Below are 25,160 nucleotides of genomic sequence, written 5' to 3'. Positions count from 1 at the left end.
TGTATGAGTCTGGGAGGTTTAACACAGCTGCAGAAATTCTGGCATTTTCTTGGTAGAGAGCTGTACATGTACAAATGTGGAGATTTGTGTCGTTGCTCTCCATACAAAGGAGGAAATAAGGATTGAAGATGCTGGGGCTGATTTTCCAAAAGCTATTAAGAAAGGACTGAAAAATGCTTCACAACTGCAGTTCAGGGAAATGTTGTTAGTTTTGACTTTTGATGCTTCAATGATTGTTTTGGTTTGGGTGGTTGGTTGGTTTGTGGGGTTCTGGTGATTTGGTTTTTTGTTGTTCTTGTTGGTTTGTTTCATGGGGTTTTATTAGTTTGAGTATTTTTGTATTTGCTGGTTTGGGCGTTTTTGTTTTGGTTGGTTTAGTTTTTTTGAGTTGATTTGTTTATGTTTTAATTTGTTTGTCTAAATTAAAAATTTGTTTGTTTTTTGAGTTGATTTGTTTCTGTTTTAATTTGTCTAAATTAAAAATTTGGGGTTTTTTTTGAGTTGATTTGTTTATGTTTTAATTTGTTTGTCTAAATTAAATTTTAGCACTTTCATTCACGGTTAAAAACTTAACTGCTTGGCAGTGTAAGAGAACCCGTCCTCTGCTGTGGTGGGTTAGGAACTTCCCCCCTCACTCTATTGGAATTTACCAGACCAGTTCAAATGGCAACCAATGAGTGATATAGACTTCATCATTGTTTTCTTTTGACAACCAGTGATGTAATTTCTCTCATTAAAATATTCCCATTGGCCTCAAACCAGCACATCTGCCTGTGTCATAGTTGCTCATGATAATTCTGAATTGTAACTGTACCACACGGAGTGATTTCTCTTTGGCTCTCTGTAGCTTCTTCACCTTTGGGGTGTCACTTGGCTGTTTTTCAGCCATGAACAGCCTGCTTGGCCTCCAGCTCCTAAGAGTCACCAAGTCATGCTATATTCTCTGCTGCTTGCCCAAGCTCCACCTGCAAGTGTGATTGAAGCATTACCAAGCATAAGCCTTGCTACAACCCAGGCCTTGGTACTAACTCTAAAAATCAGGCAATATCACTTCTAGAAGCAGCCACCATCTGCGAAAATATGGCATTAAATTCAGAAAATGCTATCACTGAGAACAGACTGAGCTGAAAAGTAAAATCACTGATCAGAATTGATTCTTCTCTAACTCAAACCAGGACAGGTGAATTCAAGGAAAACAGCAAACTGTGATGTATTTCCAAATTCAAATGCTTTTTGTGTGTGCATTGTTTTCAGTTCTTCTTCAGTCGCTGAGTGCTGCAAAGTGGGAAGTCAGGCACTGAAAGCAGAGGAGAATGGAAGTGAAGCAGACATGAGAGTCAGCTTTGGCAGCTTTGTGAGTGTGAATACCGGGTTAAATGGAACAGCTCATGGGAAGGTGAGGTTCTCCATGAGAGCTTTTTACCCTGATAGGAACTGCTGAATGCTTAGATCAATTTCATGGTATTATTTTCCCTGCCCCCACCCCCCCTTTTTTTTTTTTCCTTTTCTTAGTTTAAGGGGATAGACTTTAGCAGGTTTCAAAACATGGTTTCCAGCAGAAGTAACCATATGCTTAAAGAGAATGTCCAAAGCTATTAATGATGAATCATTTGGGCATGGCAAGAGTTCTTCAAAACAGTTTGTCAGCGCTGGCCAAGCAAAGTCTTTCAGCAGGAGATGAGACAGCTATGCCACCATGCAAATGAGACAGGCTTGAAATATGATGAATCTTCTATCTCCTTTTCCTACTCGACTGACACTCGCTTTGAGGAAGGTTGTAAATGCAAGAGAGATTGTGGTATAATTCCTCAGACTGGCGTTTCTGCCCCCCAGTCACTATTCGATTATCTTCCAAATTGCTGTGTTTCAGAGAGATAAAGATTTTTTATGGCTTGCTGACTTGAAACAACCAGAAGAGCCAGAAAAGAGATGGCTAACCGGCCATGCATAGTAATTCCATTGGTAAATGACAAAATCTTTGTTTGTATGACATTTCCAAAATTACTACAGAAGATGAATCTGAAATACAAAATGTCACATTTGGCATGCAAAACTATCACAATATATTTCAGTATAAAATTCATAGAGGCGTTTAATTTAGAATGTGTTTAATAACGAAGCCTGCCTGCATCAGTAATCCTGCCTTGAGGTTTAAAAAGATTGTCTTATTTATTCACATAATGTTAATTTTTTTTCCATATATGATTCAGAAACTGAAAATATTAAGGTTAAATCTTCATTGTTAATTAAGATTTTCTAATTAAGCAAAAAATAATTGTCATTCAGATTAGTTGTTAAGTATGGTTTGTGTTGGGAAACAAAAGAAGTTTAACAAATTCAACTGTTTATTTAACTGCTTAATTTAATTCCAGAAGCTTTCTATCTATATGGAAATATGCTATCTCTTCCAAAATAAATCCAAGACAGGATTAAAGAAGAGATTATTAGCTACTGTAGGCTTAAACTGCAAGACTCCTACACCTAGTAGTCAAAGTAGCCATTTGCTTCTGAAGTGTGGCATAGGCTCTTGGCTCATATGGCATGAAAGGAAGACCTATCCCTGGTGTTTAAACAACAGAAGAAATTTATTTGTTTGGGGGAAAAAATAATCATTGCTGATTTTGACATAGTAAAGAATTATTGCAGAAGCAATTTTGTCCATTGATGTCAACATGGAAGTGAAACTCAGACTCCCTGCTATGTGCACTGAAAGGTCCACTGGTGTGGTGGGACAGGCCCTACACCTTTAATGAGAGAAAGCATAAGGATCATACCACTGTGCCTGTTCCCCTCTGCCAACCTCCATACTGTGAGCTGAGCATATAAGGAAAGCACCAGAAAGGCATTTCTGATATGCATTGCAGCATTTATACTGCACTAAATGTTCTGTAACTCAGACATTTTGTCAACATCAAGCAGCAGATATTTCCTTTTGTCTGGACTTGGAATAAAGGTGCCTGTAGGGAGTTGTTATTAAACTGTACACATGTTGCACATTGATTACTATATTCAAGAGAATCTGATTATGTGATAATCAGAAGGTGAAAGGATAGCCTGCATATTACACAGCACTAACAGCTTTGGCAAGGCTAGTAATTAGTATCAAAACATGGCCTGCCCTGTCTTTCACTCGGTGCCTGCAGCCTGCTCATCACATCACATCACATATTGTGCCTGTTTTGCGAAGCACTCTGTATGTTTGATGGTGTTGTTTTCCAGTTAATGCTACCTTATTAATGCAGACTAATGACTTCTGGTGTCACACTTTCAACAGCTCCACCTTCTCCCCAAGGGTGCCAAACATTTTATTAGGAGTGGTTTTGGGGGGGTTATTTTTTTTTTCCTCCAATCTGTCATCTTTCTGACTTTTGACCTCCCTAATTGGAGATCCTCAGTTAGCAATAGGTAATTGCAGGTTGGATAAGAAGAGTGTTGTCTGCTTTTTGGTAGTTATTTTCTTGCAGAAATTTGTTCTTGCTAATCGTGTGTTTAAAGTCAGCTCAAGATGGGCCAGTAACTCAGAGCCTTCTCCTTAGGTTGACTGCTCCAAGACACCACAACCAATAGAAATTCATGTCAAGTGCCTAAGGGGAGTCAAAGATAAGGTTCCTAAAGGACGCTACACCCTGAAAGTTTCTGTTCTCAGCCGCTTAGGTGGTGGCTTACTGGAGTGGCCCCAACTGGAGGAGCAGCCTCAGGCCAGGACAACGCTGCCCGTTAGTCATGATGGGAACTTCTACAGCATTGAAATCTACTTTGGACAAAGCATCCAGACAGTAAGCAAAACTTCTTAAATATGCTATCTTTGCTTTGGAAGTTGAAACACATCTGCTCTTTCTCCTTCAGGCTTATATATTTAATGCATGTTCATAATTTATTTAATAATTTAAGGTGCAATTTAGGAAGGTGCAATTTTTTTAAATATTTTTTTTCCTCCCCCAGGTTAACCCTCATCACTCACTTGAAAAGTGCCAAATATACACTACATCATGTATAGTGTTGTCAGCTAATTTTAAATTTTACTTTTATTCTCCCTTATCTATGCAGCTTGTCAGCTATGTAATTTGATTTCTGTAAAGTAGCTTTGGAATAATAAATGAACGAGTGGGTGTATATAAACACATGAATGCCCAAATCCTTCTGTGAGTTTTTTAGCTCCATTGACCCCCATTTGCCAAAAAAGCAGCATTTGGATTATTTTGGAAGGAGCCCAAACACTTGAGGCTCTGTTCTGTCTTCTACGACTGAGGCACACATATTTTCCTGCCTAAGCATGCTGTGCATGGCAGGATTGTTGTGTGTCAGTTGCTCACTGTTGTAGCTAATGCCTACTGCTGGTTGAAATGTTGGTCTCAGATAAACTCTCTGGCAGAGAAAAGCTTCTTTACAGCTTGAAAAAAAATCCTCATCTGTCTGTGTGGCATTTTTTGTGAGTTATGAGGCGTTGGTAGAATGAGAAAAGAAGCTTTTCCTGGTTTTGGTTATTGATGGAAAAGAAGATTTTCTTCTCCACTCCTTGTATTGTACAAAGCATTGTTCAGATACAGAACTGACAGACGGTCCCTATCCCACAGAGCTTTCAGATAAAGCAACATTCATGTATGGCACTGATGCAGTTACCTGCAGATTGATCATTTCAGCTGTTGGGTTTGTGATATATAAAGTATTGCTAAGTCATATTTTCTGCATTTTAATTTGTTATCTGTAATGGATAATGAACAGTGTCTGTAAACAGAGTTTTTATATATATAAACACTGTGAATGTGACTGCCACATACACATGTCAGAAAATAATTATTATTGAATTCTTCCCTAGGCAGGATGTATCCATCCTGTTCACTGCCTCGAAGACGAAGTGCTGTCTTCCCAGGCTCTATTGAAGTGCCTTGCCTCTTACTTTCAGCATTGTTTCTCCTGGAACTTCCCTGGTCCTAAGTGGGTTATGCCCCCTGTTCCAAACTGCCTATCTGTGTTCTCAGTACTAAGTAAGAACTAGTTCAGACTCACTCATCTTTTGTCCAGCTGTTCCTCAACAGAAAGAAACTCCTGACCTGAATTTGTGAGGAGTAGGTGCAAAGTCCTCATGCTTGTCTTTCTGTTACTCTTTACTGGTTGTACTTAGTAACCTTAGAGGTGGCTATTATGCTTCGTCCAAAGGTCTGAGAGAAATGCCTGGTCGTTTTGCTGTTTTCTGGAGTTTGCTTTAAAGTCCTGTTTAATTCTCACAGAACATGAGGAAAAACTTCTTTCCTATAAGGGAGCTAGAGTGCTGGAACAGGCTGCTTGCAGAGAGTGTGTGTTCTTCTACTGTGGACAAGTTCCAAACACACCTAGACATGATCCTGTGCAACTTGCTTTGAGTGACCTTGCTGTAGCAGAGGGAGCTGGACTTGATGATCTCCAGAGGGTCCCTTCTAATCCTCACTGTGCTGGGATTCTGTGAGGATAATTAATTAGCATCTTCACCAAACTTCATTTTCAATCTAGTGAACCAGGGTGGAGGTCATAGGGATGTTCGCTTAAGATGCAGAGCAAGGAGGAGAAACTGAGCTAAATGACCTGATTCATTACTGAATAGCAGACAGGAAAACTTAATATTACCATTTTAAAGAACATACTCCACCAGCTTGTTTCATAGATGAAGATGTGTCCTGAATGGTTTTTACCTTTCTGTTGTACTAATTGGTGTTGTCCGCTAAGCTGAAGGCATGTTTCAAAAGAAACCCTTAGGATCCATGCTGAGGCAAATTTTAGGTTTCAGGTTGTTGGCATTTACTGCAAAACTTAGCTGAAGTTCTCAGATCTTTGTGGTGAGCGTCTGGGTTTGAACACAATCTTATGTACAGTGCTGCTGCCCTGGAATATATTACAGGAGGGAAAACACAAGTGCTCAGAAATGAAGAATAAGCTTTTGTTTTCATTGACCAGAATAATGATGGGAGTTCAGTGTAAACACAGTGAAAATGAAGACATGCATGCTTGATGTTGAAGGAAAGCACAGATTTAACTAATGTATTAAAGAAATTGTTCCAGAACACTACATCCTTCCAAAAATAATAACCCTGTCATGTCAGCAAAGTTGGTGTCAGCATGGGTTACCTGCTGCGTACAGAAAGTGCTGGTCATGTAAGTTAGATCTGCCTCAGGGCTTGTCTGACTTGCGCACCCGACCTTTCAAAAATGTTTTTTGTTCATTAATCAATGTTCTTTGCTCCAGCTTCCCTTCTTCCCCCTCCTTCACTGTCCTCCTCTTTAGTTTGTCAACCTACCTCCCCCAATAACCTCTGAGTATGCATTAGACGCAGGCTCCTAATAGCTCCAGATGAATTTTATTTGGCTCTCAGTAAGACTAAGACAGCCACATGAGCTATTTTTTCCCTTAAATTATGTTGAAACATGTAGGAATACTTTGAATTGTGATAAAATTCAATTGCTGTTTCAAACAATTCTTTGTAATTTTAAGAACAACAAGGGGTGGAAGTTGAGACATAGGATGTTTCATGTAAACATGAGGAGGGAATTTTTTCCTTGTGAGGGTGTCGGAACACAGGAGCAGGCTGCCCAAGGTGGGTGTGGAGTCTCGCTCTGGAGACATTAAAAATCTTCCTGGATGTGTTCCTGCATGATCTGGTATAGGTGATCCTGCTCTTGCAGAGGGGTTGGACTGGATGATCTTTTGAGGTCCCTTCCAGCCCCTGACATTCTGTGTTTCTGTTTGATTCTGTCAACTAACATGATCTGAAAGGGCCTTGTTTTAGATCCAGCGTTTTTATGCGTTTAGTTTGTACAAGGAGACATATTCTGGTTTTCTTAAAGGCCCATGGGCTGAAATGGTTACATTCCACCCCTCATTTCATACCATAACTCCTGCATCAAACATATCATCAAATCAGAAATAGTCTCTAGATGTCATGCAACAAAGTCTAAGAGGCAAATCACTCTTCATCCTGGCATACCTCAGAACAGTCTCTCACTCAGGCTCAGGAAACAGTTCTTCCTTTCATCTGATGAGATGGAGTAGGACTTCCCCAAATGACACAGAGATTGTTCTTGTGTACTGTGAGCTCTGTGCTCTTTTAAATAGGGAAATACAGGAAATTGGAATAGATTTACAAATTACAATATCCTGGGACAAACCACCCTTCCCCTTAGGAGTCTCTCCAGCCTCTGGGGGACTTTCTTTATGGTTACACCAATTAACCCTTAATTTCCCTTAACCTATAACATTACATTAGGATTAGACAGGTTAATGTTGTTTGGTTTAGATGAAGTAAGAGATGTTTTGAAGCTTCACCTACACTATATCACAAACTGAATGTGAACTCAAGTTGAGATTGAAAAAATGCAGTGGGTGATGGTAAAGTGGCTTTGTTCTTTCAATATACTCTTGCACTGCCTGATTAGGATGCAGGTAGAATAAGGATAGGATAAGAGATGTTTACTGTGCATCTAGTAAGACATATGCAAAATTAGATTGTCCTCGGCAGCTCCTGCACAGATGTGAATGCATCATCTTTACACTAGACCAAATGTAAAGGGGACTGGAACACCTCTCTATCAAGGAAAAACTGAGAGTCCTGGGCTCTTTAGCCTGTAGAAGAGGAGGCTGAGAGAGAATCATATCAATGATTATCAATACTTAAATGGCAAATATCAAGATGATGGAGCCAGGCTCTTTTCAGCGATGCCCAGAAACAGGCTAAGGACCAATGGGCACAAACTAGAACACAAGAAGTTCCATTTGAACATGAGGAAGATCTTATTTCCTGTGAGGATGACAGATCACTGGACCAGGCTGCTCTAAGAGGTGGTGGAGTCTCCTCTGGGAAGATTCCAAATCCATCTGGTTACAGTCCTGGGCAGCCTGCTCTGGGTGACCCTGCTCTAGCAGGGTGGTTGGATTAGATTATCTCCAGAGATACCTTCCAACCCCCCACAATGCTGAGATTCTGATTTTACCAACCTTATTTTGTCATTGCTATCTCATGGTGGCTAAGATCCTACTATGGATAAGACCAAAGCAGGCAACAAACAAAAGAATAAAATATTTTCAACAGCAATTTCGATTATCAGGCCTAAAATATATTTTTTTTTAATTTACATTACAAACTTCACCTATTAAAAGAAGGAGCCTTTAGGGAAATATGACTATTTCAAGTATCAGCAATTAATTACAAACACTCAGGGAATGCTTTTCCAGAAAAAAATATTTCCCATTAGAAAGAAAGTTTTTGTTCACAAGCAGAAGTTCAGAGATGAAATATTATGCGTTTGAAAAGAGCACTAGAAGCCAGTGAGAGTGCAAGTGGCATTTAAAAACCATCTATTAAGTTACCTGGGATGTCAGTCCAACACTGCTGAGGAGAAGCAGGGAAAAATTACATCAGTGTCTGACTCCTCAAGATGATTTTTATTCCTGGTCCCACTCAGGCTGCTTTTCAATCCCAGTCCCACTGCACCTGTTGGACATCAGTCATTGCTTTGTGCCAGCCTCCCAAAATGAGCACTTCTGGAAAGAAAGCTACATGAGCCCCAGGGGTATGCAAGCACTGGTGCTTATGTATTTAGACCCCAACATACCTGGAACTCCTGATAGCAGTGATTCAGTTCATATGCATATAAAGCCACCATGGCTGACAGAACTATTCACAGATCTGTAGCTTTTAAAGAGAGTATATAAACCAGTTAATATTTATGTATCAGTGTGGCAAGACACTAGTAATATTATAGCAGTAGCTGGGTACCATTTTGTTTTACTTCAAGGGGAATTCAATATGAATAAAACAGCAACTTTTCAAATATGACATTTAATTCACGCATGTAAATCATACCAGGGGATCTATTATTCATTATTAAAAGGGCACCATATTTTTATTACACTGAAAATGAAACACAAATGCTGTAAAAAATTTAGTGCCTTTTCCTGAAGTTTCAGGACACTTATCATGTAGTCATCTAGCAAAGGCTGACACTCACTGTAAAATATAGCTACAAAATTAATATGTTTGAACTCTTTTGCTTAGAAAGAAGAGGATGTTCTATTTCGCTGAATGATGTGGATTGACTTTTATTTAAAGCTTCCTAAATACTTAAGATGGCAAAGCACTCTGGTACTGTTCACATTTGGAGTTAGTCACATAACAAATAAAGTTCCTATCTTTGTTATTAGTCATTTCCAGCATTTTCTCCCCTGAAGTGCATTTTGAAAACTACATATATCAGAAACTGATTAACATGACCTAAGGTATTAATTCTTAAAATATGATGAAACAAACACTTTCAAGGACCTTATTTTCTGTATGTCAGCAGCTAAGGACTATGATGCTTTTAGTAATTACAAAACAAAGTATCATTAGGAAAAGTAGAGCACAAACTTCCCCCCCTCCCCCATTTTATTCTTGAGCAAAATGCTGGCACAGATGAACGTTTAGCTCTAGGACACTTTATAGTACATAACATAAGAATTTGATACACTATGAAAAAAGATAGGAAGTAATAATGCTTAGCAGTGCCAGAGGACTTTCAAAATGAGAGCCACTTAAATTTTCCCTGGATGCAATTATTTGTAGTTGGGATGATAAGGTGCTACGTGAACCTTTTGGTAAATGTAAGAACTAAGCTTAGACAGATGCTTTTATTTGTATGAAGGCTGCAGGTTTGTTTTTTCATTAGTTTTATTTTTTTCCCCCCATACAGTAGGAGCAAACTTTTGTTTATCTGACTGAGTTTGAGGTTCTAGTCATAGATTGATGTTTTACTAAATACTTTTTTTGGAATAGCTGCTCCAAAATGCATGTTTTCAGAGCTATTATGTTCTTGCTAGGTGCTGCTGTGTCAAAGGACCCCATTACTGTTCTTCTGGACTCATAGCCCTAAGACTGTCTTTTTGCTATGTGCTCACCAAAAACTGTCATGGGGATCTTCTTTGACCCAGTGCTGTGTACTGATCCTGTTCCATCAATGAGCTGCAACCAAGTGGTTACACTGGAGACCTTTGCTGCCTATAGGAGTTCCCCAGTGTAGAAAGCATTGTGTGAAGTCTTGAAGAGATTCATGAAATCTGTTGAGCTGAAATTACAAAGCCATTGCATATTGGAAACTGTTTCATTGACCAAAGAAGGTATTGTACCTAGTTTCCAAAGAAGGGCAATGAAGCTGGTGAGAGGTCCAGAGAACAAGTCTTTAAAGAAGCAACAGAGGGAACTAGGGTTGTTTAGCCTGAAGAAAAGGACGTGCAGGAGAGATCTTATCACCCTCTACAACAAATTGAAAGGAGGACTTTTGCTCTGCTGGATAAAGCACTGCTGCACAAAAGGGCCCAAAGAGTGGTGGTCAATGGAGTTAAATGCAGCTGGCAGCCGGTAACAAGTGGTGTCCCCCAGGGCTCAGTGTTGTGACCACTTCTGTTTAACATCTTTATTGATTACCTTGATTAAGACACAGATTGTGTCAGCAGTAAGTTTGTAGATGACACCAAGTTGGGTGGCAATGTTGATCATCATGAGGGTAGGGAGGCTTAGCAGAGGGACTTGGATGAATTGGATCCATAGGCAAATGGCATGAGCTTCAATAAGGCCAAATGAGAGGTCCTGCACTTGGGCCGTAACAATCCCAAGGAACATTACAGGCTTGGGGAAGTGTGGTTGGAAAGTTGTCTGGCATAAGGGGATATGGGGATTGTAACCAGCAAACAACTCAACATGAGCATGCAGTGTGCCCAGGTAGCAAAGAAAGCCAATGGCATCCTGGCTTGGACTAGAAGTGCTGTGTCCAGCAGGAATAGGGAGGTGATTGTCCCCTTGTACTCTGCTCTGGTGAGGCCACACCTTGAATACTGTGTTCAGCTCTGGGCACCTCGTTACAAGAAGGATGTGGAGGTGCTGGTGTGAGTCCAGAGGAGGGCAACAAAGCTGTGGAAGGGCCTGGAGAATAAATCTTATGAGGAGTGACTGAGGAAGGTAGGGATGGTTAGTTTGAGAAAGAGGTGGCCGAGGGGAGACCTCATCACCGTCTACAGCTAGCTGAAAGGACATTGTGAAGAGGTTGGTGCTGGTCTCTTCTCACAGGTAATTAGTAATAGAACAAGGGGGAATGGCCTTAAGCCACCACTGGGTAGGGTTAGACTGCTTGTTAGGAAACATTTTTTTTCCTGGCAAGAGTGGTCAGGCTTTGGAATGGGCTGCCCAGGGAGGTGGTGGAGTCCCCAACCCTGGATGCATTTAAAAGTAATTTGGATGTGGTTCTTGAGGACCTGGTTCAAGGATAAACTGTAGAGTAGGGATATGAGTTGGACTTGGTGATCCTGAGGGTCTTTTCCAACCTGAATGTTTCTGTGATTCTGTGTGAGGTTGTTATAAGGTGGCAACTGGTCTCCATGCAAAAGTAGCAAGTAATAGAACAAGAGTAAACAGTCTCAAGTTCTGTCAGGGAAGGCTTAGATTAGATAGTAGGAATAATTTCGCCATGGAAAGGATTATAAAGGCCTGGAACATGCTGCCCAGGAAAGTGGTGGAGTCTCTAACCCTGGTGGAACTTAAACGACATGTAAATGTGGTGTTGAGTCAGATGCTTTAGTGGCATCTGGCAGTGTTGGGTTAATAGCTGGACTTCATGATCTTAAAGGTCTCTTCAAACCAAAATGATTCCGTGGATATATCTTGTTCAACATGATCCCAGTTTTCTTTCTGGAATTTTAGAGTGTTTTCTAGTCACTGTGCTCCAGTGGAGGAATTCTTGGAAATACCCACTGGACTGTACCCCCTCTGTTTTAGACCAACAAATACTGTTCCAAGACCTCAGAAATGTGGCCTGTGTTATAATGCATCACATATAACTATGGCAAGTTGGAAATTCTAGTAGCCATATATTAAAAATCAGTAACATCTATGGACAAGTTTTAGTTTTGCAGCATTCCATGGCCTATTCCCTACTGAGAATACTGTGACTCTTAGAGATGTGGTTTAGTAGTGACTTAGCAGTCCTGGGTTAATGGCTGGACTCGATGATCTTAAAGGTCTCTTCCAGCCAAAATGATTCTGTTCTAATGGGAAATTTAATCCTGTCTTGGGTTCAAATGCAAGTTCCCAGAGACTCTTATAAATTTGGTAGACCCAATGACAATTTATAGAATTTATAGAGTTTATAGAGTGCCCTCCCCTCCTCCCCCTCCTTTCCCCAAAAGACAGGGAGAGAGATAAAAGGTAGGGACACCCCAATAAATCAATCTCACTCGATTTGGAAGTTAAAAAGGAAAAGTTTAACAATAACTTAGAAAAAGGGATTGGAGGTAGGGGAGTTTACAAAGGATAAGGAAGGGAAAACAGCAAAATACAAAACAGGGATGGATACAACCCGAGTAGTGTGATGGTGTCTCTGCCTCGTGGCTGGTATGCAGTATCAGTGTGTGTGTGTGTGTGATCATGAACGCAGGTGAAGGAGAAACGAGCAAGAGAGCGAGGAGCAGGAAGTGCTCCTCTTTTATACCGCAGGAAGTGGGGGGAGTGGGCTAACCATCACCTGGAGTGTGGCCCACCCCTGAGGAGGGGCCAAGACCCCTAGGGTCAGGTTCAGGGTCACTCCCCCAGGAGTGTTAACCCTATACAAATCCGTAGGAGATTTTGTTGTGAGCCATAGATAAAATATCTATGCACAGAAGTTATTATCAAGCCCTGCTTGTATCCTTAGCTCCAGGTAAATTCCCAACAACAGAGGACTATAATAACAAAATAAATGTCTGCCTCAACAAAGAATGCTGCGAGTGGAAAAATAGAACAATGCCATAACTCACTAGAGCTCACAATCTGGAACTGCAAGAAGAGGTTTGAGCTGTGCTTTGGTCCATATCTGCAAGCTGAGGAAGCCAGCAAACACCCTCAGAAGGACCTTTTCTTTTTTTCCTTAAAATATCTGGTTTTGAAGCATTTCACATTTTGAAAGAGTTATATGTGAACCCAGAATGAGCATTTCGGTTGCAAAGTCACCCTACAGAAATGGAAAGAGTATATTACAAAAAAGTGATCCTGTTTAAGCATGCAGCTTTTAAGCAGAGCACACAAGTAAAAGGGGATTAGTTATCAGGAGTATATCTTCCTGTTTCTCTGCTGGAGGGGTGATAGCTTACTTCCTGGAGAGAATGCAGAACTCCATCAGGTCTGGACCATCCAGGAATTATTGCACGAGCCATCTGCATTGGCACAGCTTCGCTGGTGAAGTGAGAGATGTATTTCTGGCTGGGCTGAAGCTTTAGGAGGAAAGGCATGATGTGCTGTAAGACCACAGAATTACAGAATCATAGAGTGGGTCAGAGTGGAAGAAACCTTTAAAGGTCATTTAGTGCAAGATCATGGAATCATAGAATGGTTTAGGTTGGAAGTGACCTCAAAGATCATCCAGTTTCACCCGCCTGCCTTGGACAGGGACACCTCTCACTAGAACAGGTCACTCGGGGCCTCATCCAACCTAGCCTTGAACACCTCCAGGGAGGGAGCATCCACATCCTCCCTGGGCAAACTGTTCCAGTGTCTCACCACCCTCACTGAAAAGAAGCCTTTCCTAACATCTACTTTGAATCTCCCCTCTTCCAGTTTAAACCCATTACTGCTCATCCTGTCATTACAAGACATTGTAAATAGTCCCTCCCCAGCCTTCTGGTGGGCTCCTTTCAGATACTGGAAGGCCACCACAAGGTGTCCTCAAAGGCTTCTCTTTTCCAGGCTGAAGACCCCCAACTTTTGTAGCCTGTTCTCACAGCAGAGCTGCTCCAGCCCTCTGAACATCTTCATGAACTCCTCTGGACTCGCTCCAACAGTTCGATGTCCTGCTTGTGTTGGTGGCTCCAGAGCTGTACACAGTACTCCAAGAGGTGTCTCACAAGATGCTAGTACAGAGATGCTAGTGCAGAGCTCTGGCCAACCTGACCTGGATTGTTTCCAGAGTTGGGGCTTCTACCATCTCTCAGGGCAACCTGCACCAGTGTTTCACCACCCTCAGGGTAAAAAATTTCTTCCTTAGAAAAGGAAGTCTAAATCCGTCTTCTTCTAACTTGAAACCATAATTTCTCATCCTGTTGCAGCAGACCCTGCTAAAAAGTCTGCCCATTTATCTTATAGGCCCCCTTTAAGAACTGTAGAGTGCAATCAGGTCTCCCTCAAGCCTTCTTTTCTTCAGGTTGAATGACTCCAACTCTCTCAGCCTGTAATCGTAGCAGAGATAGTCCAGTCCTCTGGTGATTTTTGTGGCCCTTGTCTGGACCCGCTCCAACAGGTTCATGTGCATTTGAGGCGTGATGAGGAATCATAACATCATCAGGAAAGAGACCTCAAATAAAGCAGCTAAAGAAGTAAAAAAGTGACAGAAGCTGCATACTCCTGCATCAGAGCTTGGGACAGGCAGAGCAGAACTGTTGTGTGACTCAGTTCTCTGTGTGCCAATTGGGCCACATCTTCATGAAACTTCTTGGCTCAGTGGTTTCTGAGCAAAGTATGTGTGTCCTCTTGACACAAAAGAAATAAGCTCTGCTGTTTTATGTTGGTGGCCTACATTATTCCAGGAAACTGATGCTCTGACTGTGCTGGTATCCATCTCAGGAATAAATGAGAAGGCCGTGTCAGGAGAAGGAACTGGGTTCCTGCCTTCCTCTTACAAAGACAGTTTCTTTCTTTGCAAGATGAGGTCAGAATCTGCCCAGGCCAGTAGTATATCACCAGAAATGCTCTGGGAGGCTAGAGCTGGCTGTACCATACATTACTACTCCCTGCTGGTCAAAGAACAGAAAAGAATTAGCAGCAGATGTGCCAGGACAATTAGCAACAGATGCAGAGGCTAAAGCTCACAGAATGCAAACATTATTCCCCTGTATTTGGGAAGATAAAAGGCCAGATTCTGGTTCTCTGGTGTAAGGTAGTCGTGCTGCATATGATGCTGCTGGAGTTAACTACAGCCTGAGTTATCTCTCCTAGAGGAAGCAGAGACAGTGGGGAATTGATTGGATTTGTTGATCTTAAAGGTCTCTTCCAGCCAAAATGATTCTATGCTTCTGGGATTCATTGCTGCTCTGGTAGCATGGGAGAGGGCAGGAGGTGTTTCCATGAGGGCAGTTAGTGAAGCTCTGGGAGGAGATGCTTAGGTACTGTCTGTCTGGAGGAATCCTGCTTATCTCCACCGCTGGGGGGTCAAGAGCAGGGAATAAATTCCCTGCTTATAGGCACAGCTTAATCGTGATGTTAAGCTGCACCAAAGCTGCTTCTGCTCCACTTTCCCCCACATTCAGGCAGGTTGGGATACTGGGTCATGGGAAAGCTGGCGACACCATCTCTTTAGGTTTAAGGAGTGACACCATCTTTTTAGGTTTAAGAAGATTTGCAAGCTGCAGGGAAGAGAAGTAAGGGATTGGACTCATGTCAGGTTTTAAAGGACTGTTTTCCTTTTCAGAAAATAGCAACAAAAACCCAAACAAAAAAAATTCTCCAACAAAAACCCCAAACCAACCAACTAACCAGAAAACACATACAAAGAAAAGTGAATATATGGGGAAATGAATGCTAGTGCACTGCATGTTCATTTGATTTGTGTGTTGTTGTATCCAGCTACCTGCTTGGAGACAGACAGCAATGGAAAAGTGAGAAAGTAAGTTTCCAGCTACTCCAGGACATTCTGATGACAGATAGGACTTTTGGAAAATCTTAATGACATGATATTTTATTTTTACCTCAGTTCACATTTCTATTCCCTCCCCTCTGGCCTTTTATAGATTTCAAGGTTACACAAACACTTCCCAAGAATGTCCTTCCCTCTGCCTATGTGCACATAAATAGGGAGGACTTGTGCATGCCCCACGTTATTTTTGTAATAGAAGCCTCCTCTCCATCACTACTCATTTTACATTGTAAAGTGATTTTTGTTTGTTAATTAAATGATTTGATGGGAACTGCTGCCTATTTAAAAGGTTTTCTGCCCATGTTTTACATCTGTGAGGGTCACTTGCCATAGAGGTTTCATAATCAGAAAGGACGAGTTGTTAATTTACATGGAGTTTTGTTAGAACATTCTGTATAAGTAAAGCCTGAGTTGTCTTTTTATTTTCTATTTCACTTTGATATGTTTTAGTTTTACATGTTTTGTAATAACTTTTTTTGTGTTATGTGTATTAAGTAATGTATTTTTGTCCTTTTTCTTCTAAATTGAAAAATATTTAAGGGCGTAGAGGAGATAAGCAAAGTTCATTTCTTTTCTGACAAGGTTGGAGCCCAAAAGTGAGTCAGACAGAACCTCCCAAATGCTCACACTGGATCTATTTATTGAAATATTCAACTAGAATTCATTTTCTCTCTGGAGTAAATGATTTCTTTGCTAGAATTATGGTGGCATATGGGGAAGTAACATATATTACAATAAAACTGATATAAAACAGTTGAATTCAGAAATAGTGGCAAGAGATAAATTTAGTTTACTGTGACTTAATTCAATTAAATGCAACACTGTTAACTGCAGACTAAGAAGAATTACTTGTGCCTGTGCTGACACACACACAAGCAATATTTATTCTCTGTTGCATCTCTCTTGGCAGGAGAAATTACACTAGTAAAAAGTAGGTGCTAGATGCTTTCATATCACTGTGAATGGCTATACACCTCACAGACCTCGGTGGGAATTGTGCCTGAGCACAGAGAAACAGTGACCATCAAACCCTAGGAAGCTGTATTTAGGTAGTATATCTTTGAACATCAGCAGTGCTGGTGGAAGCTTGTGGACTAACCAAACAGTCCCTCAAAAGAAGTTGCTGCCAGCAGGGAAAATATAACTGTTCATCTTAAAATATTTTTTTCTTCCAAACAAAAGAGACCATCAAAACAGCCTGGTCAGTTTGAGCTGCCTCTGCCTTTTCTATCCCAGGCACTGCCCCAAGTTTCTTTTGAGAAACTCTTATTCCACTCTTCCTCTAATTAGAACCATAGAATCATAGAATTACCTAAGCTTAAGCTGATCCTTGCCTTGGCTACATCTCAAATGCCCAAATGAGTTCAATTTTGGACCCCTTATTACATGAAGGATATTTTGGTGCTGAAGTGTGTCCATAGAAGGGCAACAAAGCTGGTGAGACCTGATCCAGAGCACAAGTCTTTTGAGGAGCAGCTGAAGGATGTGGGATTGTTTAGTCTGGAGAAAAAGAGGCTGAAGGGAGACCTCACTCCCTACAACTACCTGAAAGAAGGCTGTAGTCAGGTAAGGGTTGATCTTACCTCCCAAATAAAAAGTGATAGGGCAAGAGGAAACAGCTTCAAATTGCACCATGGGAGGTTTTGGTTGGACATTAAGAAAATTTTCTTCACTGAAAGTGTTGTCAAGCTCTGGAACAGGCTGCCCAGGAAAGTGTTGGAATCACTATTCTTGGAGGGATTTAAATGATGTGTATTTGTGGTGCCAAGCAACATGATTTAATGCTGACATGGGGTTAAAGGTTGGACTTGATGATCTTAAAGGTTTCTTCCAACCAAAATGATTCCATGATCCCATGAGCATGACTATGATTCCATAGAGGCATACAGGCACTGAAGAACATGGATTTCTGTCAGAGCTATGTGCCTAAATACATTTGTGTTCTAAATGCCTGCAGGTTGTGCTGTCCATGCCCCGGATCCCTGCTCTGGGGCTTACTGCTTCAGAGGAGGCTAATGAAGGGCAGGTCACACAACCCCAAGTACCCTGACAGGGCTGTCTGACTCTGGAGGTGTGGAGCAGCTGGCTTTGTGTAATGGAGATGGATCTTCACTTTGGTGGAGGGAAGAGGCTTAGCATAGGGCTGTTGAGGAAACTTGCCTCCTTTTTGAAACTGTTCTACTTCAGCTTGGCTGTCCCTTCTTACACTGCAGTTTTCCTACATTAATCATGCTTCTGGAGGCCATCAGGATGGAAATGAAAAGTCCCCAAGTGCCTGTGTGAATTCTTGTCAAACTGGTATTGAGTTACAGGCAGAGACTTGGCTGGGATTTCTGCATGGATTCAACAGAAAGATGTTTCTTACTTGGTAGGAACATTTTATTTGACCATAAATGCCGAGATGTATGACACTGCTCTACCTAAGTCAGACACCCAGTGTCACCCACAGGACTCCCGGAATGGATCTTACAGACTCAGGCTTTATAACACACGGATGGGTGTAAAAAATTGGGTTTTATCTTATGTGATTTGTCATAATGTGTTTGGATCATGGCATGACTTAAACTTGAAGCTCCTGTAACTGGTAGAGAAGAGATGCTTCCAGTTACAGAGAAAGCTTGCAATCTAAACCTAGGATAAGAGTTTGTAGCAAACAAAAAATCAAGAACTGGCTGAAGGGCCAGGCCCAGAGAGAGGTGGTGCATGGTGCCACATCCAGTTGGCAGCCAGCCACTAGTGGTGTCCCCCAAGGACCAGTGCTGGGCCTCCTCCTGTTCAATATCTTCATTAATGATCTGAATGTGAGGGGATTGAGTTTGCAGATGACAGCAAGCTAGGAGCAGGTGTCAGTCTGTTGGTGAGTAGGAGAGCCCTGAAGAGGGACCTAGACAGGTTGGATGGGTAGACAGAGGCCAATAGGATGAGATTTAACAGGGTTCTGCACTTTGGCCACAACAACCCCAAGCAGTGCTACAGGCTGGGGGCAGAGTGGCTGGGAGCAGCCAGGCAGAAAGAGACCTGGGAGTACTGGTAGATAGTAGGCTGAAGATGAGCCAGAAGTGTGCCCAGGTGGGCATGAAAGCCAATGGCATCCTGGCCTGGATCAGGAACAGTGTGGCCAGTAGGACAAGGGAGGTTATTCTTTCCCTGTACTTAGCACTGGTAAGGCCAGACCTTGAGTCCTGTGTCCAGTTCTGGGCTCCTCAATTCAAGAGGGATGTTGAGATACTGGAACGTGTCCAGAGAAGGGCGATGAGACTGATGAGGGGGCCTGGTACACAAGGCCTATGTGGAGAGGCTGAGGGAGCTGGGGTTGTTTAGCCTGGAGAAGAGGAGGTTCAGGGGTGACCTCGTTGCTGTCTACAACTACCTGAAGAGAGGCTGTAGCCAGGTGTAAGTCAGTCTCTTCTGCCAGGCAACCAGCAACAGAACAAAGGGGACACAGTCTCAATTTGTGCCAGGGGAGGTCTAGGCTGGATGTTAGGAAGAAGTTCTTGCCAGAGAGAGTGATTGGCATTGGAATGGGCTGCTGGGGGAGGTGGTGGAGTCACCGTCCCTGGAGGTGTTGAAGAAAAGCCTGGCTGAGGCGCTTAGTGCCATGGTCTAGTTGAATGGCTAGGGCTGGGTGCTAGGTTGGACTGGATGATCTTGGAGGTCTCTTCCAACCTGCTTGATTCTATGATTCTGTGAGCAGGAAACAAATTAATTTTGAAAAGTCACAATTGCCCTTACACCAACTACTTGGCCACTGGCTGTTTGTAGGCAGGTCGGTAGAAGAGACCTTAAACCATTCTAAAGGGTAGAGTAAATCTTGGAAATGAGGAAGAAACCAAAAGCAGTGTTGCGAGACGCCAGTGATTTCAGCTGCTTATGCTTTGGGATTGTTCGATAACGCAGCTAATTGTCTTTGATCACAGCCTTGTAACCACCACCTTTAATTTGCAGCACACAGGTTAGTATCTCGCGCCCAGCTAGCCAAATGAAATGTATGGCTTGATTAAGGATCTCTTTTGTCAGTAATTTGTGCCTAATGTTTTTAGCTTTCCCACGGGCTGTTACAGAAAATGGTAAATCTGGTTTAAATGAAACCTGATACTGTTAATGGTTTAATAGCAGCTGCCACAGGGTTATGGCATTTTTCAACAGATGCTTCTGTTTCATTTTAAGCCTACACTAAGTCTTAGAATATATTTACATAATTAATATAAAGTACACCTACATGATAATGACAATATTTATAGTTTTAAAAGATTTCCTTAAATGACTTCCCCCTTCTTGCCATTATCTAATCACAATATATAATCTGGAACAGGAAGGGATATTATTAAAATAATAATTTATATTCACCTCTTAGGAAAAAAAGAAGCCAGCACAATGCTCAGCATCTATCTTCTCCTAACATAGCAATTATTGGTATGGGTAAATCCCTTAGCTGCTTCAGGAAAAAATAGCGAAACACTTTGGCTGACTCTGAGTTGTTCTTACTGTCTTGCCTACTGTTCAATCAAGAGTATAAAAATGGATGCTTCTATTTCAATACATCAACCAAGAAAGAGCTGCATTGAGGTGTGTACTTATAGGGGCTGGAGCACAGCCCTATAAGGAGCAGCTGAGGGAGCTGGGGTTGTTTAGTCTGGAGAAGAGGAAGCTCAGGGGAGACCTTATTGCTCTCTACAACTACCTGAAGGGAGGTTGTAGCTAGGTGGGGGTTAGTTTCTTCTGCCAGGCAACCAGCGACAGAATGAGGGGACATAGTGTCAAACTGCATTGAGTAGATTTAGGCTGGATGTTAGGAGAAGTTCTTCACAGGAGGAGTGATTGGCATTGGAATGGGCTGCCCAGGGAGGTAGTAGAGTCACTGTCCCTGGAAGTGTTTAAAAAGAGACTGGATGAGGCACTTAGTGCCATGGTTTAGTTAATGAGAAGGTGTTAGGTGATAGGTTGGACTTGATGATCTTGAAGGTCTTTTCCAACCTGGTTAATTCTGTGATTCTGTGATATGTGCAGAAATATTTGAAGCAGTGAAGGTTTGTGGTTGGCTACTAGCTGCAGGATGTTGTCTGATTGAGGAAATCTCTTCTAATTTAAGAAGACTTTGACATTTTAGTTTTTTAATAACAGGGATCAGTTTGGCTGGATGTTTTACTCTAAATTCTGATATATCCTGACAGAGGATACCCTTGACTATTGTGGTCTGCTACAAGGACATATTGAGTGCCAGCAAAGAGAGGAGAAATGGCTTCTCTTTCTCCACCTTGGCCGGAAGGCAAGGTGAGGTTGAGCAGGAGTCTATTCAAGACAAATGTACCAAGGTATTTACTGTCAGGAGCTTTGAGGACTGAAAATGGGAACACTAAGAGGTGGGAAACATTTAAATAATTAATGTGTCTAATAGAGAAATATCTGAGACACTTTATGCAATTAGGAAATTTCAGTTATCTGTAATCCAGTAGAATGTGTAAACACAGTGATGAAGCAGATGTTCTGCTCTATGAGAAGTGTAGCTGATGCATTTTCTCCCCTTGTCCCTACATGATTACCCTTCAGAGCTGTCAGCCAGGATATGATGGTAGTCACCTTCTATGTTCTAACTTGTGTGCGGGTCCGGAGGAAGTCACAAAAATGCTTAGATGGCTGGAATTTCTCTGCTATGAAGGAAAGCTGAGGGAGTTGGGGTTCTTCTTCTCTGGAGATATTCAAGACCTGCTTGGATGTGTTCCTGTGTAATCTGGTATAGGTGATCCTCCTCTGGCAGGTAGGTTGGACTAGATGATCTTCCAAGGTTCCTTCCAGTCCTGACATTCTATGGTTCTGTGATTCTTCAGCCTGGAGAAGAGAAGGCTCTGTTAAGAGTGAGACCTTATTGTGGCCTTTTAGTACTTAAAGCAGGCACCTAAAGAAATATGAAGGCAATCTTATAGTTTAAAAGAAGGGAGATTTATACTAGTTATGAGGTGTCCTTTTTTACACTGAATTTGGTGAAATACTGGCACAGGTTGCTGAGAGAGATGGTAGATGCTTGATCTCTAGAAGCATTCCAGGTCTGGTTGGACAGGTAGCTGAGCAACATGATCTAGTTGCAGATGTCCCTTTTTGCTGCTGGAAGATTGGACTTGATGATCTTTAGAGGTTCCTTCCAACCCCAAACACTCTGTGATTCTGTCTAATGTAAACACTATTTGCTAGCCTTTGGAGTGCTAAGAGTTTTACTACCTGGACAGTAGTGAAGGGGAGAAGGACTTGTGAGTCCTGATGGATGTAAGGATGGCCATGAGCCAGCAGTGTGCTCTTGTGGCCAGGAAGGACAGTGCCATTCTGGGGTGTGTTCGAAGGGTTGTGGCTAGTAGATCGAGGAAAGTTCTCCTGCCCCTCTACTCTGCCCTGTTGCGGTCTCATCTGGAATACTGTGTCCAGTTCTAGGCCCCCCAGTTCAAGAAGGAAAGGGAGCTGATTGAGAGAGTCCAGCGCAGAGCCACAAAAATAATGAAGGATGTTGAACATCTTTCTTATGAGGAGAGACTGAGTGAGCTGGGGCTTTTTAGCTTGGAGAGGGGAAGACTAAGGGCTGAATGCCAAAAGGATGGAGCCAGCCTCTTCTCAGTGATGCCCAGTGACAGGACAAGGGAAAATGTGTGGAAGTTGAGGCATAGAAAGTTCCATGTGAACCTGAAGAAGAATTTTTTTCTCTCTGAGGGTGACAGAACACTGGAACAGGCTGCCCAGGGGAGTTGTGGAGTCTCCCTCTCTGGAGATACTAAAAAACGATCTGGATGCATTCCTGTGTGATATGGTATAGGTGATCCTGCTCTGTCAGGGGGGCTGGACCAGATGATCTTTCAAGGTCCCTTTCAGCCCCTGACATTCTATGATTCTACCTGAAAATCCTTTTTGACCCTACCCAGAGATTCACATCCACTGCAAGAGGAGTTTCCCTGCTTTAATTTGAAGGAGGAGGACTACTGTGTACCGGTATCATTCCAGAGCTGGGCGGAGAAGGGTTTGGATTAGTTCGGCTCAGCCTGCAAGTGTTCTCACTGAGTGCTTGAATGAACTCTCCAAAGTGGCTTCAGGAAAAAAAAACCAGTGGTGAATCCCAGTTAACCCTCACAGGGACACCTCAGTTTCTCAAGTCAGTTTCTCACTCTCTCTTAAAGTGTTCTAATGGCAATATTTTTCCGGTGCTGGTAAATAAAGACAGAAAAGAAACACTTTCAGAAAGCCAAGGGAGGAAAAAAAAATTGTACAAAATTAGCATGAAAAAGAAGTGCAGCATTTTCTGTCGGAGTGGAAAATTGTTCAAATACACAATTTAGTGGAAAGAGAAGAGCTGTTAATTGTTTTAGCATGCAAAATTGGTTCAAAGGTATGAAGTCTGTAAAGCTTTATATGATAAAAAGGAAAGCTGGTTTCCTTCTGATGTTTTTATAGCTAATAAATCTTCTCTTTTTCTCCTTTGCTAGGTTCTACCACCTAAAAAAGCTGTGAAACTTGGCATGGTCCTCCTCTTTGAACTCTTCCTTCTTCGTGGGACCTGTACTTGGATTGATCGAGAAGTGGGCTGGGGAGCTTTCCCCTTGTGTGACAATCATTGTAACGCTCTGGAGGGAAAGTTTAAATGTCCCTTCCTCAGAGGCCACTACGATTCCAGAGTTGACCGATTCCAAAAAATAGAGAATTTTATTTCTCAAGACCTGGATCATTGGTTATGCAACCTCTACTTTCAGGTTTGGATTTGGGGGGATAAATGAAAATAGGCCTGTTGGTTTACAAACTGTTTTTCAGAACAAATTCTACTTTCCTTCTGTCTCCCTTAAAATGCTGTGGGAGGGTGTATTGGAAATTAATAATAGTTGTGAATTATTAATATTAATTTCTGTATGAACATTACTTTTTATTATTATTATTATTAATATTCAAAAACTGGGGGAATTCCCTGAGATTCTTTGGATTTTTGGTCGACAGGAAGCAATTGCACAGAATTAAACAGTTTAAATAATCAGAACTTGGAAAATAGTAACACAAAACCAGGAAAAAAAAATCTAACTCTGCTTATGTAGTCTTGGCATTCACTTCAGCATATGTACTCATGACTCTTTTGGTGCCTGAGTAAGACTCCTGTATCAGAAATTTTCAAACTGAGGATAATGATCCCAGGGTAAAATACAAAATATTTCAGGCAGGGGGGAAGGAGTTGCTGCTAAGCCTCTAGTGATAGCTGCAACACGTGGCTGCCTTCAACAAGCCACAAATGATGAGAGGGAGGATGGCTGCTGCAGGCAGGCTGATGCAGAAAGGCAGGAAAGCAGAAAGGTGCAGTTTCTAAATAATCCCCCCTTTAAATACTTCATTTTGAAAATCAAACTGGCCAATAGGCACTAGCACCGTTGTCCTGGCTGATGAATTCAAAGCTTCGTGCCTCCTTTGACCATGCAGGCACGGTGAGGGCAGCACAAGACACCTGACACATGGTGCTAAGCCCCCTAGTCTTCAAGGTTTTGCTGGGGCCAAACCCTTATTGTTTGCTCATTTGACTCACTCCCGAACCCACAACAGAAGGAGGAGAGCAAGGGTTAAACCAGCCTGGCAGGATTTATGCCCTACCAGGACATAGGTTTATAATCACCCCTGAATAAAATCACCAGACTAGCTCAGAAGGCTTGGAAGCAAGTGAAGCTATGCAATTACTGCAAGCTAAAATCTAAAAGCATATAATAGAATGCAGAGGTACAAAATCTATTTACACATATTTACAGTTTAGAAATAATACATAAATACTCTGCTGACAAAGCCCAGAAGGAGTCAACTGCCACCTTCTTGTCCCCCCAGAAAAGAAAAACAGACCCCCAACTGTTGCCTATTCAGCCAAGGTTAGTGTATCCATGTAAGTTCAGCCAATGCAGGGGATCAGAATTACGAGGAGGAGGCAGGAAGTGACAGAGAGCAAGGAAGAGTTTGTGCAATAGGGAACTTCTTTACTGTAAGGGTCACAGAGCACTGGAACAGGCTCCCCAGAGAGATTGTGGAGTCTTCTTCTCTGGAGACTTTCAAGGCCTGTCTGAAGTCTATATAATTTCATTTGTTTGCTGGACTAGTATATCACAGGATCACAAGACGTTAGGGGTTGGAAGGGATCTCTGGAGATCATCAAGTCCAGCCTCCCTGCCAGAGTAGGACCATAGAATGTATCTCAGGTCACACAGAAATGCATCCAGATGGATCTTGAAAGTCTCCAGAGAAGGAGCAGCCCGTTCCAGTGCTCCGTAATCCTTGCAGTAGAGAAGTTATTCCTCATGTTGAGGTGGAAGTTCCTATGTTGTCGCTTATACCCATTGCCTCTTGCCCTATCACAGGGTGCAACTGAGAAGAGTTTGTCCCCTCCCTCCTCATCCTTAGCCCTCAGATATTTATAAACATCAATTAGATCCCCTCTCAGTCTTCTCTTCACTGGTCCAAAAAGCCCCAGCTCCCTCAGCCTCTCCCCATAGGGCAGTGCTTCAGTCCCTTCA

The 25,160-nt window shown here is 42.1% G+C and overlaps 1 protein-coding gene across 16 annotated transcripts in view; it reads left to right on the top strand.

The window, feature by feature from the left end:
- LOC135184794 (uncharacterized) overlaps positions 1-25,160 on the top strand; it is a 616,367-nt gene that overhangs the window by 265,747 nt on the left and 325,460 nt on the right. For all 16 annotated transcript variants that reach the window (XM_064160870.1, XM_064160872.1, XM_064160881.1 and 13 more), the window contains 3 exons: positions 1,258-1,396; positions 3,537-3,776; positions 23,115-23,378. In XM_064160870.1, the coding sequence (XP_064016940.1) occupies positions 1,258-1,396; positions 3,537-3,776; positions 23,115-23,378 (643 nt within the window). The remainder of the gene's footprint in view (positions 1-1,257; positions 1,397-3,536; positions 3,777-23,114; positions 23,379-25,160) is intronic.

This window comes from Pogoniulus pusillus, chromosome 21 (assembly GCF_015220805.1).
Source record: "Pogoniulus pusillus isolate bPogPus1 chromosome 21, bPogPus1.pri, whole genome shotgun sequence".
NCBI classification, from domain to species: Eukaryota; Metazoa; Chordata; class Aves; order Piciformes; family Lybiidae; genus Pogoniulus; species Pogoniulus pusillus.
Note: the sequence above shows the minus strand (reverse complement) of the source record. Positions and strands in the feature narration are given on the sequence as shown.